The sequence below is a fragment of the Vombatus ursinus genome, unplaced genomic scaffold, assembly GCF_900497805.2.
Source record: "Vombatus ursinus unplaced genomic scaffold, bare-nosed wombat genome assembly UNPS02011334.1, whole genome shotgun sequence".
Classification (NCBI taxonomy): domain Eukaryota; kingdom Metazoa; phylum Chordata; class Mammalia; order Diprotodontia; family Vombatidae; genus Vombatus; species Vombatus ursinus.
This window is the reverse complement of record NW_020951112.1, coordinates 197,177-214,519: the sequence shown is the minus strand read 5'-3', so window position 1 is coordinate 214,519 and position 17,343 is coordinate 197,177. Positions and strand designations below refer to the sequence as shown.

General features: G+C 42.2%; 1 protein-coding gene across 2 annotated transcripts in view; it reads left to right on the top strand.

Annotated features, from left to right (window-relative positions):
• The window catches only part of STAB2 (stabilin 2), a 164,216-nt gene that overhangs the window by 91,945 nt on the left and 54,928 nt on the right, over nucleotides 1-17,343 (top strand). For both annotated transcript variants that reach the window (XM_027855863.1, XM_027855864.1), the window contains exons 37-44: nucleotides 891-986; nucleotides 3,356-3,551; nucleotides 4,649-4,744; nucleotides 7,176-7,221; nucleotides 9,031-9,107; nucleotides 11,422-11,547; nucleotides 13,696-13,769; nucleotides 16,631-16,702. In XM_027855863.1, the coding sequence (XP_027711664.1) occupies nucleotides 891-986; nucleotides 3,356-3,551; nucleotides 4,649-4,744; nucleotides 7,176-7,221; nucleotides 9,031-9,107; nucleotides 11,422-11,547; nucleotides 13,696-13,769; nucleotides 16,631-16,702 (783 nt within the window). The remainder of the gene's footprint in view (nucleotides 1-890; nucleotides 987-3,355; nucleotides 3,552-4,648; nucleotides 4,745-7,175; nucleotides 7,222-9,030; nucleotides 9,108-11,421; nucleotides 11,548-13,695; nucleotides 13,770-16,630; nucleotides 16,703-17,343) is intronic.

Here is a 17,343-nt window from a genome sequence, read left to right as displayed (position 1 = left end):
TATAGAGGGGTCCTTGGCCCAAGCCAAGCCTCTAAGCTTGAGGTTAAAACATTCCTTTTAACTCACAGTTTCTTAACCTGGGATCCACAGACCCCTATGGAGTACAGATTTCCCCCCATAGGTGATAGACTGCAAGAGGCTCGGGTGGGAAAAAGTTACATCTTTATTTCAAGGAAATTGGTTTCCTTTATAGAACCTATGTTTTATTTTATGCATTTAAAAACATTATTTGAGAAGGGGTCCATTGGCTGCACCTGACCATCAAACATGTCAATAAACACACACACACACACACACCTGTTTTAATCTTGTTAAATCACTGATCAGTCTAGGACCCTACTACCTATCTCAGGGACTCCACTCATGTGCTAGTAGAAACCATCTCCCCCTCCCACCCCCCCACCCCCCATTCCACATTCCATCCTTATCTATATTTATTGCTGAGCAACAAAATTGTGGAATTTCCAGCTGTTACCTTCAGGCCAGCACAAATCTTACTTGCCTTTCTCCCTCCAAGAATGGATTCTCAGAGCAAGAGGTTGAAAACAGATGGGGGTGGGTTATGGTTGTGGTAGCAGGGCAGATGGCAAGATGGCAGGGCACAAGAGGAATGGTTAGATGGGATGCAAATCTGGTCTAGCCTAGGGCCAGTTAGAGCAAATAATGGCTTAGGTGACTTTGCTCTCATTCACTGCCAATCTCAGCTCCAGGGCTGGGCTCCAAAGCTGGGAAGATGAACTCCAATTCTAGCCAAGAGCAGTAATTCTGACTCTACAGTTGGCTTTGGACATGAGAACAGGACTCTGCCCCAATACGCATTTGTGTCTGGTGCTAAGCATTGATGTTCTTGAATCCAGCTAAAAAGTAATATAAATGCCCCTATTTCACAGGATGGAGATATAAAGAAATGCGTCTATGTGACTTTCTTCATGGGAAAGAGATCTTTGCATATTGGATGCCAGCCGAAATGTGTCAAAACAGTGATTGTGAGTATCTCCTCCTTACCCCCGATAATGGTTTTCATCCACTCAATTCCATTCTATCTACCTACATGCCAGTCACTGTGCTCTGCTTTGGTATTTACAAAGATAAAAAAAATTCCTGCCCTCAAAGAGCTTCCATTTTAATAGGAAGATACAACATGTACACAGAATACATGACTTTACAAAGGGAACATCTCAGCTGATCCTTGAAGCAATAAGGTATTACCTTCATTTGGCAGAAGTAGAAACTTAGGCACAGGCAGGTTGAGTGGCCTCTCTGCATCGGTGACCACTTTAGCAGATTGCCCAGAGACTGACTGAATCAAACACATGGCCAGCTGAGGCAATAAAAAGTTCATAGGTCAGATTTAGAGTACAATGGGACCTTAGAGGCAATCTCGTCCAACCCTCCCATTTTACAGCTCTGGAAAACTGAGGCCTTGGATGAGTCAACTTTCCCCAAAGTCAAATAGGGTCAGGGTCAGGATTTGAACCCAGGATCCCTTGCTCCAAATCTGACATTCGTGACACTGAGCCACACTGCCTTACCTATTTTTTCAAGACTCAGTTCCTATTTCTTGGCCATAGGAGCTGTGGAGGAATTTCTCAAACCAGAGGTCCTAAGATCCCAGAGAATAAATCCTCCCACCTTGGTCTGTTTGACTAGAGGTCAACGAATCAGTAACCAAAGCTAGAAGAGAAAAGGATTAATTAGCATCAGGTGATGGACAGTTGCCAGGTAGATAGCCATGCCAGGGAACCAAGGGAGGTACATACATATGTAGGGTTTACACAGCCTCAGGGTGATATTACTGGAGGCAGAAGGATCCCATCAGAGGAGGCCACTCAGAGTCGTTCAGTGGATAATGAATTTCTCTGAGGTTGGTCTTATCACAATATCCTGGTGAGGCTGGAGATGTCCAATAAAGTAAAAACCTCCTTCAAGATAAAATCAGTGAGGCAGCTAGGTGGTGCAGTGGATAGAGTACTGGCCCTGGAGTCAGGAGGACCTGAGTTCTCAAATCCAACCTCAGGCACTTGATCCTTACTAGCTGTATGACCCTGGGCAAGGCACTTAATCCCATTGCCTAGCCCCCCCCCCCCAAAAAGATAAAATCAGTGGCCCAGGTCTCATCCTGTTATGAATAAAATACATACTGTGGGTCTGTATTTATATAACCCTGTAACCCCTTTTCTTTGACAGCTAAGGTTCCTTTTTTCCCCTGGGGAAAAGATGTTTCCCCCAAACTCACAGTCTACCTCTTCCACAGAGTAACATACCCTGTTCCTATTTCTCCACTGTCCACCTTAGGCTGGATAATTTGTGGCCCATGAGACTGATATTAAAAACCCTACTTTTTCTCCCCTTAGGAACCTCTTCCTTTTTTATTCTATTTTTTATTCTTTATTTCTTTTTTATTATTTCTTGTCTTTCTCTTCTGTGTTCCTGACTCTCCCATCTTTTCTGTTTGCTTTTTTGAGAGGCATAGATTTTTTTGGGGGGGGGGTGTGGTGAGGCAATCAGGGTTAAGTGACTTGCCTAGGGTCACACAGCTAGTGAGTACCATGTGCCTGAGGCCACATTTGAACTCAGGTCCTCCTGTCTCCAGGGCTGGTGCTCTCTCCACCGTGCCACCTAGCTGCCCTGAGAAGCACAGATTTTTCTTTTTATTTTTTTGAGAATGAGTCTGTCTGGCTCAGGCTGGAAGTACACCAGCCCCTCACAGGACCAATTCCAATACTGATGGACACAGAAGCTTTGCCCTCCTTCACTTTTCTCACCGGGGCCAGTTTTCCCCTTCTCGTACTTCTTGGCAGCCCCCTACTGCTGGCGGCTCCCCATACTGGTATTGGACTTAGTTTGGACTCATCTTGGCTTTAGCCCCTCTTCAGCTTAGATCCGCAGAGCTCAGGTGATCTACCAGCCTTCGCAGGGATTCCAGGCCCAGACCGCCCCATCTGGCAGGGTCATAGATTTTAAGCTGACTTCGGGCTCAGCTAATCCAAATCCCCTCACTTTGAAGTTAAGGAACTGAAGTCCAGAGAAGTTACTACCTTGTTCAACATCACACAGGTACCGTAAGATCACACATACACCCCTCGCTCCTTTATGCCCAAATCCGAAGTCACCGGACAAAACTGTGATAGACTTCAAGGATATCACCTCTCTGATGCCTTCCACCTGTGTGACCATGGGCAAGTCATTTAGGCTCTTTCTGCCTCAGTTTCCTCAATTGTAAAATGAGGAATTTGGGCTGAATCGCCTCTGGAAGTCCCTTTGGGCTCTGGGGCTATCTATCATGACCTGATGAGATCCTAGGTTTGAACTAAGAAAAAGGAGGCCAGAATCATCCAAACCATCTTCATTTCAGACCAGAGAATGTTGTGCAGGCTTCTTCGGGCCTCAGTGTCAGCTCTGTCCCGGCAAAGCTGGGAACGCCTGCTTTGGGAATGGCATCTGTCTAGACGGAGTGAACGGCACTGGAGTGTGCGAGTGTGAGGGAGGCTTCAGCGGAACAGCCTGCGAGACGTGCACAGAGGGCAGATATGGTTCCAACTGTGACCAAGGTGAGGAGGGCACGGGGACTTTCCTTCCCTGCCACAGGCGATCTAGGTGACCTCAGAAATGACCTGTCCTTGAAGTGCCTTCGAGTCAACTGACAGGCCATCAGCAAAGAAGTCCGTGCCTTCTCCCCCAAACATCTCTCTATGTCCAAGAAACGGGGAAAAGAATTCCTGGGCTGTTGTCATTTTCATCTAGTTGATGATAAAAGTCCATATTACATGTTCTCTGTATATGGCCAGTGTTTTCTCAGGCTTTTTCCTTAAATTAAATGCCAGTAAACTTGCCAGGCACCCTCACGTACATACCAACTTTATATTAAACACCAGTCCCCATCCTAATGATATTCTTATAATAAGAATCACTTACATTTTTATGATGAAACACAGTGAGTCATAATCAATAAAGGGCTGGCCACAAACCCAGGAATGTATGTAAATACCTGTGTATCTACTGCCCGTGTGGCCAAGTCATTTAACTTCTACGACCTCCAAGTTCTGTTAGTTGGAGAGAGGGTGCTGACCTACATTGATGGAGGGAATTTCCTCATCTGGGAGTCCCCTATGGCAAGTAAATCATAGATAAAGTCCGCATCCCTATTTATACGGTAACTACTATTTACATCATCCTTTAAAGTTTGCAAATCCTTTTATGTACATCTTGCCAATTGTTATTCAGTCTTGTCCGTTGTGTCCCACTCTTCCTGACCCATTTGGGTTTTCTTGACAAAGATACTGGGTGGTTTGCTATTTACTTCTCCAGCTCATTTTAGAAATGAGGAAACTGAGACAAACAGGGTAAAGTGACTTGCCCAGGGTCACACAGGTAGTTAAGTGTCACTAGATTTGAACTTGGGACTTTCTAGACTATTCCATTGGCATATGGCTCTGTCATGCTTTCAGAGACTATACTTTCTCTCTGAATGTAAGTATTAGCTGTAGGCTTGACATATTCTATGGTGACCCATGGTTCTCATACAGGGCCAAGGAATTCAGGAATGGAGGGCATAATGGTAGCTGACGATAGTAATAAACAATACACATCTTGCTGGCCAGAGCTCACAGGATGGGGTTTTGCTTACTTTTTTCCTTTTTTCATTTAGTTTGCAGTTGTGTCCATGGACAATGCAGCCAGGGGCCCAATGGCGATGGATCCTGTGAATGTGACGTTGGCTGGAGGGGCGTGAAATGTGACAGCGGTGAGTCAATCTGAAGTCTTTGAACAAAAACAGTAACAATTATCATCATCAAGAATCACTTATAATACACAAATTACAATATATGATTTAGCATATGTAATTATAATTTTATCATATAATTACTATAATGAAATCATCGTAATTATATAATTATACAACACAGTAGTTATAAGTATCTAACACAATAGTTACAATAATTTTATATCATAAGTATTATAATTATATAAGTATCATTAAATTATATGACAATAGTTATAATAATTCTATACAATGATTATTATAAGTATATAAACAATAGTTATAATAATTCTGTATAATGATTATTATAAGTACATAAACAATAGTTATAATTCTATATAATGGTTAGTGTACTTACATAATTATCATTAAAACTATATAACATAATAGTTGTTATAATAATCATATACAATATAATGTAGATTATAAATCTAAAATATAATAATTATATACTTGATCATTATTATTAATAGTAACACTAGACCTGTGATCTCATTAATATAAGGAACTCGGTGTAAAGGAAATTCCTTCTGCTGATGGAGATTTGCACCTTCTCTTTAACTTGGGGTCCTGTGCCCAGCCCCACACAGTCAGGAGGTCAAGACAGGACCAGAGCCACCAGGTGTCCCTGACTGCAAGCCGGCTCTCTATCTACTCCACCAGCCTGCCTGTAATGATAATAATGTGCTTTACATACTCCGAGGAGAGCTCTAGAGGCATTCTTATCCCCATTTTACAAATGGGGGGATTGAGACTCAGAGATATTAAGGATCTTGCCCAGAGTCACATAGTATCAAGTATCTGAGCTAGGATTTGAAATCATCTTCCTGACTCCTGACCCAGTGCTCTAACCACCGTGCTCATCTCGTTAGCTCCTTACCATTTCACACCCAGCTGATTCCTTTCAGGCTAGTAAAGTACCCATATTCCTGGGCACTATGTTTGCTATGATACTTGATGCTTACTATTAAAAAAAAAAAAGTTTATCTTCCCCTTCAGTAGTTTTTCAATGCTCCATCATGGAGTTGAGATGATCCGAGGTCCTTGAAGGTCAAGCCAGCAAAATACAAGTGTTGACAGATCCCTCGACACTATAAAGGGTTGCAGCAGAATGCAACTAAGTTTGCTCATAGGGACTCATCAACAGAAAGCTGACCCTCGGGTGAGGAATCTTTTTCAGCCACTGCAACTCCTGAAATATGGTTGCAATCCACCCTGGCAGAGGGTCTGCTGACATTGAGGAAATCCTAGATCCTTGAATCAATCAAGTAATATAATGCTCATATGCCTTTAAAACTGAGGGAAGGGGTAGCTAGATGGCGCAGCAGATAGAGCACCAGCCCTGGATTCAGGAAGACCTGAGTTCAAATCTGGCCTCAAACACTTGAGGCTAGCTGTGTGACCCTGGGCAAGTCACTTCACCCCATTGCCTCACCCCCCCCAAAAAAAAACCTAAGGGAAAGTTTAAAAATAAGATAGTCTAATACCTGGTAGTTAGGTGGCTCAGGGGATAGTGTGCTGGGCCTGGAGTCATCTCCCTGAGTTCAAATCCAGCCTCAGACACTTACTAGCTGTGTGACCCTGGGCAAGTCACTTAACCCTGTTTGCCTCAGTTTCCTTATCTGTAAAATGAGCTAGAGAAGGAAATGGCAAACCACTCCAGTATCATGGCCAAGAAAACCCCAAATGGAGTCACGAAGAGTCAAACACAACTGAAAAATAACCAAACAACAACTGCTAATACCTGCATCTCACAGATAAAGGGAAGCCCAGAAAAAACGATTTGACCAATATCAGACAACAAGACAGTGGTGGACCTAGAAATAGACCTTAGCGCAAACTTTCCTACCTTTTTTTCTGGATTTGAACCCAGATCTTCTAGGCTCCAAGTCCAACCCTCATTTTTCTATTTTTAATTTATTATTATTATTATTTTGTTATCAAAGATAATGTCTAGAAACATTAAGTACTAAAGAATTTGTTTAAGTTCCTAAAGGACAGTAGATAGTTAGTTTCCAAATGTATCCCTCACTTATTAATAATGAGGCAAAGAATCAATGCAATTACAAAAAACAAACACAAATCCTTGTAAAGAACAGAACATTTATATATTATATTCTATATATCTATATACATCTATATATATTATAGACATTAAGCTAGAAGGGGACACACAGGCTGTCAAGTCCAAAATTTTCATTTTACAGATGAGGAAACTGAGGGCCATAGAGGCAGAGTGATGCCTCTTGTGATGATTTGTCATGGCTCTATATGCTGTTGACTTGGGAAGACCCAGCCCTGGGCTATATAATAATCAATTGAATTTTACTGGACATGAAAGGGGCCAAAGTTTTCAAAGAGTCCAACCTTCCCAGAGGCCCAATGAGGGAATTCATTTGTTCTCTTTTTTCAGAGATCAAGGAGGATGACTGTAACAGCACTTGCCACACCAGTGCAAAGTAAGTATCTACCCTGGGTTCTTTCTGAGTGTGGAAATGATTTCTTTCAAGTGGTCTCCAGCCCCTCCGTTGTCCTAGTGAGTACATGGCAGGAGGCACAGAGCTGGTTGGGCTGGATTTAGTCACACCTGATGTGGACACAATCGGTGCCATGCTCCCAACTGCATTACAGTTCCTGAACACCATCCTGGCAGAGGGTGCGTTCCTAGAGTTTGTTGTGAGGCTAAAATTAGGACATCCTAGAATTAGGCAACAAGCATCTTCTCCTATCCCCTTCAGGATGCTGCCACGTGGATTCATGGCATTTAGAGTTTGGAAGGAACCAGAGAAATCCTCTAGTCCAGCCCCCTCATTTCATGGATGAGGAAACTGACTTGTCCAAGGTCATACGGGCAGTAAATAGAATCACAGATCGAGCACTGGACGGGACCCCTGAGCCCAGCTAGTCCAAGCCCATCATTATCAAGAGGAAATGGAGATCCAGAGTGTGAATACTTGCCCAAGGTTCCATAGCAAAGAAGAAACTGATTTGAGGTTCAGAATCTTCTCCTCCTTCCACCACAATGGGACACCTACCTGGGGCATTTGCAGACAAGATGATATATTGTCCCAGTTAAATCCAAATGGCACCAAAAACTTACCAAAAATAGGAAATACCCCAATACACCCTCCTAATGAGCTTACTTTGCACCAATTCTGTGAAAGCAAGAAGTGGGGTGAGGGGGGAGGGAGGAAGAGAAAGAGAGAAGGAGGGGGAGGAGGGAGCGGAAGATGGACACACTTCTATTCAACTCCCTGCCACATCTGGTCCAATTCCTTCATTTTAAAGAGGAAGAAACTGAAACCCAGGAAAAAAACTGTGTGACTCGCCCAGCGTCAAACAGGCAGTAAGAAGTAGAATCGTTGACTATGGCAGGTTTTCCTGGAGCTTCTTCATGGACATAGTATTGCAGTGCAGTAAAGCGCAGGTTGTGGGGAGCGTTGAATTTGAAGTCTGAGGAGCTGGGTTCAAATCTCACCTCTTGTCACTTACTGCCTATGTGACTGGGTAAGTCACTTACCTGCTCTAAGCCTCAGTTTTCTTTTCTGTAAAATGAAGGTGTGACTCTAAGGCTATAATCCTGTGAGTTCAAGAGGACTGAGAACAAACCTTCCGTAAGTCAGAGCATAGAACAGAAAGGTTTCTGGTGTTCTCCCTCTCCTTCTCAGTTACTCTAGCTCTTTGCACCTTTCTTCCTTTCCCCCTCCCCCTCTTCCTTTTCATCTCCTTCTCCCTTCCCTTTCCTCTCTCTCCCTCCCCTTCTCCCCCCCTTTTCCCTCCCTCTCTCTCCCTCCCCTTCTCTCCTCCCTCTCTTTCCCTCCCCTTCTCCCTCTCCCTCTCTCCCTCCCTCCCTCCCTTTCTTTCTCCTCTGAGATCCCTTTTACCCCTAGATCCGTGATCCTATGACACCTGTCTGTACCTCAGTTTCCTCCTCTGTAAAATGTGAAGGTTAGACTCAAAAGATCCCTTCCTGCTCTGACTCACAAACCACCTGACCTGTGAGTTAAACAACCTTGTCTTAACTGGTTGGCATTGGCTACCCACTGTTGCAAATTGACATGTCCCTGGTTTTAAACATAGGACAATACTGCCAGCAGCCCCTGCTCATGTGTGTGTGTTGTTAATGCAAGAACCGTTGTAGGGTTTTATTTGGGTTTTTGATCTTTGTATGCCCAGCACTCAACACAGCGCCTGGCTCAGAGTGGGTGCTCCATAAAAGCTCATTGATTGGTTTTCTGATCATGAACCTTTCCTCTTTTGTTTCTTAGCTGCCTGCTCAATTCCGATGGTACAGCTTACTGCAAGTGCGCGGCTGGTTTTCAGGGGAATGGGACAGTCTGCAGAGGCAAGTGGTTTTCATTTCCTGCCTTTTCAAAGCCTCCTGGCTATGGATCCTTAAGTTTTGCTCTTTGGCACAAGGGACTAATGGAGATGTCTGGGGACTTCAATAATTGGAGCCAATAAAGGCCATCTAGTCCAGCCAGCCTGCTTATTTGACAGATGAGAAATTGAAGCTCGGAAATGCTGAGCAACTTGCCCAGGGTCACACAGCTAGCAAGTGCCTGAGATGAGATTTGAACTCAGGTCTTCCTAGGGGCAGCAGGATGGCACAGTGGGTAGAGCACTGAACTTAGAGTCAGGAAGACCTGAGTTCAATCCCAGCTTCAGATACTTACTAGCTGTGCAACCCTGAGCAAGTCACTTAGTCTCTCTTTGCCTCAGTTTCCTCATCTGTAAAATGAGAATAATAATAGCACTTACCTCCTAGGGTTATTAGAATTAAATGAAATAATATTTGTAAAGTACTTAGCACAGTGCCTGGCACATAGTAAGTGCTGTATAAATGTCAGCTATGATTATTTTATCAGTTATTATTACTTGTAAAGGACTTAGCACAGTGACTGGCATATAGTAGGTGCTGTAAAAAGCTGGTGGCAATTATTATTATTATTATTTTACTAGCTACTAGTATTTGTAGTTTTTCCACATAGTGCCTGGCACATAGTAGGTGCTATATAAATGTTAGTTATAATTATTTTATTAGCTATTATTACGTGTAAAGCACTTTGCACAGTGCCTAGCACATAGGCCCACCTTCAAGTCCAACATTCCATGTACTATGTCATGCTGCCTCTTTAGTCGAATGTACCACATGTAGCCTGAGGTCACAAGAGCACCAGATTATATTGCATTTGTTGAGTTCATTCTGAGAACTGCCATATGACACTGTTGACTCCTACTGACCTTGCAGGTCACCAACAGCCCCAGATTCCTTTATTCAGTTCTATTCTCTGAAGCAACAGAAAACAAATGTATTTCCTTTTCCACGTGACAGCCCACATAATATTTGAAAATAGAGATAGAGGGGGACCCTCAAAGATGTGTCCACAAGCAGGAAATTTTTTGTTCCCAGATGGAAGTGGAATGGATGGGCCTGGATTGTGTCTGTTTTTATTTTCTGCTGGGTCGGCTAAGTTGACAAACTGGTGACCCATATATGATCAAACTCCATTAATCAGACTATCCCTTTAGTGAGAATCTCTTTTTCAAGTTCACAAGCATTTATTAAGTACTTGTTGTGTGCAGGCCACTGGATTAGGTACCAAGGCCACAAAAGATTGGACTATTTTTTTCAAGGACTACCATTTGAGGGAGGAAATTGGACATATACATAAATAACTGTGACATGGAGGGGGAAATGTGATACATGGAGAAGTCCAGGCAAAGCCCTGTAAGAAATCTGAGGGACAAGAGACCCTGTTCAATCAATAAAGGAAAAGAGGAAGAAAGAAGTGGCAGAGAAATTCCAAGGAGGAAACACCTGAGCTTTGTCTTAGAGGGAAAAAAACCATCCTGATCACCTCTCCTCTCCTCTCCTCCCCAGCCCCAGTGCCTAGCCCCTGGAAATTACCTTATATTTAATTATTTACCTCATGTGTTAATATTCCCATATATTATTGTGATTAATATAACTTATATGCTAATTGCCTTGCATATAATAATTTACTTCATATATTAATATTACTATGTATTAATAATTATTAATAGTATAATTAATGTATTGTCTTGCATGCAATTATTTATATCCTATATTAATATCATTACATGTTAATAATTATTATAATTAATATGTTAATTACCTTACATTTAATTTACTGTATGTGTTCTTTTTTTTCCAATGGAATGTAAATTTGCTATTGAAATTATTATAAACTTAAATAGAAAAGCGGGTTCTACACAACAGACATTCATGGTTTCACATGCTATCCTTACCTTCTGTTCTTCAAAACAGATGAAGATGCTTATTTTATTTGGTATTTGCTCAGGTCAGATTAAAAAGAAAGGAAAGCAATATATCCAATGACTATAGCAGTGTAAGTTCCCACATAATCCCAACTGAATGCTGAGAAATTATAAAGAATAAACTTGACTGGAAATAAGAACCAATGAGATGACTTCTCCCCTCCCCCTCCTACCATCAGATGCAGAGTCAAAAGATATAGGTTCAAATCTTGGCCATATGAGGTTCTGCCTTTGTGACTTTGGCCAAGACCCGGCACCTCTGGGCTCAGTTTCCTCCTCTGTAAAATGAGGGGTGGGGCTAAGCGCTGTCCAAGGTGACTTCCAGCTCTCAAGCTCTCATCTGTTCCATTCTATAGCAATTGACGCCTGTGAAATCAACAATGGGGGCTGCTCCAGCAAAGCAGACTGCAGGAGGACCATGCCAGGAAAACGAGTGTGTGTTTGCAAAGCAGGACACACTGGAGATGGCATCATATGCCTTGGTAAGTGCAAAGCTGTAACTAGGGTGGAGGAACTGGAGTTTATTGCTGGGCGCCTAAATTTAAAGGGCAGCATTAGGACTCTGTTAGCAGCATAAAAACCACAGAGCTTAGGAACTAATTAACAAGAATAATTAGTTAAAATAGGAAGCAGCTAGATGATGGCTTTCCTGCTCTATCAGCCATACCCCAAGGATCCTCCCAGATCCTAACTGTTTCCCTTCCTAATCCTCATCCAATTAACTCTCCAATGTCAGCCTCATGGTATTTCCTAATGTCCACTCACAACAATAAGAATTCAATAAGAATTCCTTCCTCCAATGAGTTTTTTGGGGGTTTGGGTTTTTTTTTTAATTTTTGTTTTTTTGGTCTGGGGCCTCTCCATATCTTTGATCTTTAAAAGTTGATTTATAGGGGCAGCTAGGTGGCACAGTGGATAGACCTCCGACCTTGGAGTCAGGAGGACCTGAGTTCAAATCCAGCTTCAGACACTTGACACTTACTAGCTGTGTGACCCTGGGCAAGTCACTTAACCCCGATTGCCTCATCAAAAAGCAAAAAAAAAAAAAAGTTGATTTACAGGGATGTTCTTTGTTATACTGAACCAGGTATAAATTTCCCAGGTACAGCTCTAGATAGGTACTCTCAGAAGAAGAGTTCTTTTCCATTACCTCAGGGCCTATTCCACTGCTGAAGACTAATATAGATGATGGAAGTTGGCATCAACCCAAGTGTGGCAAAAGAGTTCAAGCGCTAAGTAACAGTATATGTGAGTTTGCAGGCAGGTAGTTATATGAGTGATTTCAAAAGTTAATTTGGAGGAGGTAAAGTTTTAAAAAGTAAGAAGCTTAATAGAAAGAGTTTGGGAATGAAAACAGTGTTGTGGGAGGCTGAATGTAAAAAAGAAAATTCAGTTGTGTCCGATCTCCAATCTTTCATGACCCCATGTGGGGTTTTCTTGGCAGAGACACTGGAGTGGTTTGCCATTGCCTTCTCCAGCTTATTTTACAGAGGAGGAAACTGAGGCAAACAGGGTAAAGCGACTTGCCTAGGGTCACACAGCTAGTGAGTGTCTAAGGTTAGATTTGAACTCAGGAAGATAAGTCTTCCTGATGCCAGTCTGGCACTCTATGCACTATGGTGCCACCTAGCTGCCCCAACAACAACAATAAAATAATGATTAAAAATAATAATAAGACACATTAAAGGATGGCTAAGGCCCAAAATCCTTGTCTGCCCTGTTTCTAGTCATCAAATCATTCATTCAATTGATAAGCATTTATTAAATTTTCTTAATATGTGGCAGTCAATGTGACAAGTTCTGGATACACAAAGAAGGGCAAAAATTGTCCCTGCCCTCCAGAAGCTCACATTCTGATAGGGGAGACAACATGGAAATTGCTAGGTGCATCCAAAATGTATACAGAGTAAATGGAAGGTCACTTTAGAGAGGATGGCACTAGCAACCGTGAGGACTAGGAAAGGCGTCCTGCAGAAGGTGACCTTGGAGCTTGAAGGAGTCTAAAGGAGAAGAGAAGGGAAAGCATGCCAGGCATGAGGGGACAGCCAGTGCAAAGGCACAGAGGTGAGACATGGAGAGATGTATAGAAGGAATAGTGAATAGACCAAGATGGTTAGATCAAAGGGTTCATAAAGGGGAATAATTGATAAGAATACAGAAAAGGCAGGCGGGAGAGACATTGTGAAGAGCTTTAAATGCCAAAGAAGGTTATATTTGCTCCTAGAGGTAATAGCCAGTATGGTTTCCACCCCACCTACTTCATTCCAGCCTGATCTAAAGCATAAAAACTAAAGGAAATCCTCTCTCTCTCTCTCTCTCTCTCTCTCACACACAATTCCTTAACTTCTTTTTTTTTTTTTGGAGGCAATCGGAGTTAAGTGACTTGCCCAGGGTCACACAGCTACTAAGTGTCTGAGATCAGATTTGAACTCAGGTCCTCCTGACTCCAGGACACTAACCATTGTACCACCTAGCTGCCCCTCTCTGACTTTGAAACTGTTCCTTGACAAAGGAGGTTAAACCCTTCATACCTTCAGCTCTTGTCCCAGTCTTGGCAAACCCAGCTCTCCTAGGACCCCTCCCCTGGAAAAGGAGTTTATCTGACTGATTGTGGTCTTTATGTTTCAAAGAAATCAACCCCTGTTTGGAAAACAATGGTGGCTGTGATCAAAATGCAGAATGTACCCAGATTGGACCCAACCAGGTAAGCTGGGTTTCCATGCCCCACCCTTCCCGCTGTTCTAGACTTTTATTGGCAGTGTCCTTGGGGGCCATTAAATATTAGCTTCTTTGAAGGGAAGAAGAGGCAGCATGGTACCATGTACCATTGGTATCAGAGCAATGATACCATGGAGCCAGCTCTAGAGTCAGAAAACTGAGGTTCAGATCCAGCCTTTGATGTTTACTACCTATGTGACTTTGGCAAGTCACTTAATCTCCTGGACTCAGTTTCCTCATTTGTAAGAAGAGGAGATTATGATCAACGCAATAACCAATCAGGATTACAGAAGTCCTAGGATGAATGATGCTTCATACCTCTTTGCCAGAGAGATAATGGACCAGGGGAGCAAAAGGATGCACTTTCAGATTTGTCGTGCATGAGTTTACTTATTTATTATACAGGAGGGCTTTTTTTTTTCGAGGAGGGGAGGATGGAGCGAGTGAAAGTAATACGCAAAAAGGAAAGAAAATTAATCATAAAAATACATAGAAGAGAAGAGAAGAAGGATTATTAGGAACATAATCAGTAATGTTGGAATGACTGTGTGAAATTTGAATTTTTTTTAAAGGACAAGAAGTTGTTCATAGAGGAGATTCCCAGTTTCGTAGACAGTCCTCTTTTTCTCGTCTTTTTCTTTTTCTTTTTTTTGTTTTTGTTTTTGCTTTTGGTTAGGCAGTGGGCTTAAGTGACTTGCCCAGGGTCACACAGCTAGTAAGTGTTATGTGTTTAAGGTCGAATTTGAACTCAGGTCCTCCTGAATCCAGGGCTGGTGCTCTATCCACTGTGCCACCTAGCTGCCTCTCATCTTTTTCAAAAAGGGAAATGTTCATGTTTATTAATTTTATAATAAGAAAGATTTTTTGTTAATGAAGGCATTGAACTGGATGGCCTCCAAGATCCTTTCTAGCTCGAAACCTCAGAGCCTATGAGCAGGGGCGGGATGGAGGCCAGCACAAAGATAGACCCAGAGAAGGTACTTTGAAGAACATGGCTCAGGGCCTGATGAATATTCTTCCAGGGCAAAGGGAAAAGTATAGACAGACTAGCAGCTGAATAGACCGATTCAGCTACTGCTGACAGCCTAATCATTGCAACAGCTCTATTTCTTCAAAGCCTTCTTCAATCAATAAGCTTTTATTAATCAACAAGCATTCATTAATTGCTTATCACTATAATAATGTTAGTCTTTATGTCAGGTCCTGTACTAAGTACTTAAAAATACTATCTTCTTTGATTCTCACAACACTGGCAAGTAGGTATTATTATTATCCCCATTTTACAGATGAGGAAATTGTGGCAAATGGAGGTTAAGGGACTTGCCCAAGGTTGCACAGCTAGTAAATGTCTGAGGCTGGATTTCAACTCAGGTCTTCCTGACTAGCTCCCAGGCTACGGACAGGCAGTGTGCTAAATGCTGTGAATACAAATATAATCTCTGCTCTCAAGGTGCTTACATTCTAAGGCGGGGGTGGGGGGGAAAGACCCCACAGAAAAAAAAAACACCGAAAAGTAAGGGAGAGGGGAGGTTACCCATGGAGATATGATGGAGAAGTCTAGATTATAGACCGTGAGAAACGAAGAGATGGCTGTCCTGATGTATTACATGCCAGGCTACGTGCTATGGTACATTATAGGAACACAAAGACAAAATTGAATGACCTTGCCCTGAAGGAACTTCCATTCTCTCCTTGCTACAACCACCCTATAGAGAAAGGAGTATAGATATTATTCTCCCCATTTTCCAGAGAAGGAAACTGAGGCTTGGAAAGTGGTTTGGCCATAGATACACAGCTAGTCAATGGAGCTGTCCAGATTCAAATCAGAACCTCAGAGCTGGAAGTAACCACAGTCCAACCTATACCAAAATAGGACTTCCTGTTTATAATTTCATTGGAAGATGGTCAGCTGGCCTCTGTTGGAGTAAGTTAGAACTGAGTTCCAATTCTGCCTCAGACTCTTCCTAACTGTGTGAGCTTGGATTTGGAGTAAGTTAGAACTGAGTTCCAATTCTGCCTCAGACTCTCACTGGGTGAGTTTGGGCTTGGAGTAAGCTAGAACTGACTTCCAATTCTGCCTCCAGTAATGGCAGATCCCCTACCTTTTGAGGAAGCCCGTTCCCCTTTGGAATTACTTGAATTATTAAGATGTTTATTTTCTGACACAGAGCCTACATGTGAATCTGCCACTTTTTGATCCTAGTCAGACTCTTTGGGGACAGTCATGGTTCTTTTGCCATCCTGATGCCCTCCACTGGACTCTCTCCAGTCTGTTAGTGTCCTTAAAATGTAGGACCTAGGGGCAGCTAGGTGGCACAGTGGATAGAACACTGGCCCTGAAGTCAGGAGGACCTGAGTTCAAATCCAGCCTCAGACCAAACACTTGACACTTGCTGTAGCTGTGTGACCCTGGGCAAGTCACTTAACCCCAACTGCCTAAAAAGAAAGAAAAAAAAAAAAAAAGAAAATGTAGGACCTAGAACAGAGTACTCTAGAACATAGTCTGACAACCCCAATGCTCTTTCTCCTACCCTATCCTGATGTAACTACTTGATATAACTTCAAAGACGCAGTGAAGGTCCTTTTGTACCACAAAATGCTAACCCAGCTTGATGACATCTGAAATTCCACAATTAGAGCTTCATTACTTTCCCTTGAGATTTAAATTGCAACTTCCCTTGAGACAGGGGCTCTATTACACAGTGTTGTCAGTGCCTAGTGTGAATAAGTTTATCATATCCTTTATTGAGGTCAAGATTAGTGATAGAGGGAGGTTGTTTACTGTATTACCGTTAACAAGGACTGAGAGCTGGATAAAGATATCATGTGTCTTTTTCTCCCTGGTAGGCTGCCTGTAATTGTTTGCGAGGATATGCAGGAGATGGTAAAACATGCACATTCATCAATGTTTGCTTAACGGTAAGGTTTTTGGACAAATTTTTTTTAAATACAATTTTTAATTTATTATTTTTAACATTCTTTTCTTTTTAAATTTTGAGTTCCAAATTCTCTTCCTCCCACATCCTCCCATAACCACTGAGAAGGCAAGCAATATGATATCAATTATATATGTGAAATCATGCAAAACGTATTTCCATGGTAGTCATATTTGAAAAAAAAGAAAGAAAAAGAAAATGAGAAAACGATACTTCAGTTTGCACTCAGAGCTCATCAGTTCTCTCTCTGGAGGTGGATAACATTTTTTCACCATGAGTCTGAGATCATTGTGTTGCTCAGAGTAGCCACATCTTTCACAGTTGATCATCATTACAACATTTCTATTACTGTGTGCATGATCTCCCAGTTCTTCTCACTTCACTTTGCATCAGTTCATCTAGGTCTTGCCATGTTTTTCTGAAATCACCCCCTCATCATTTCCCACAGCACAATTATATGGCACAACTATTTCAGCCATTCTTCAATTGATGAGCATTCTCCCAATTTCCAATTCTTTGCCCCCACAAAAAAAAGCGCTGCTAAAAATATTTTTGTACACATAGGACTCTTTCCTTTTTCTCTGATATTTCTGGGATACAGAACTAGTAGTGGTATTGCTGGGT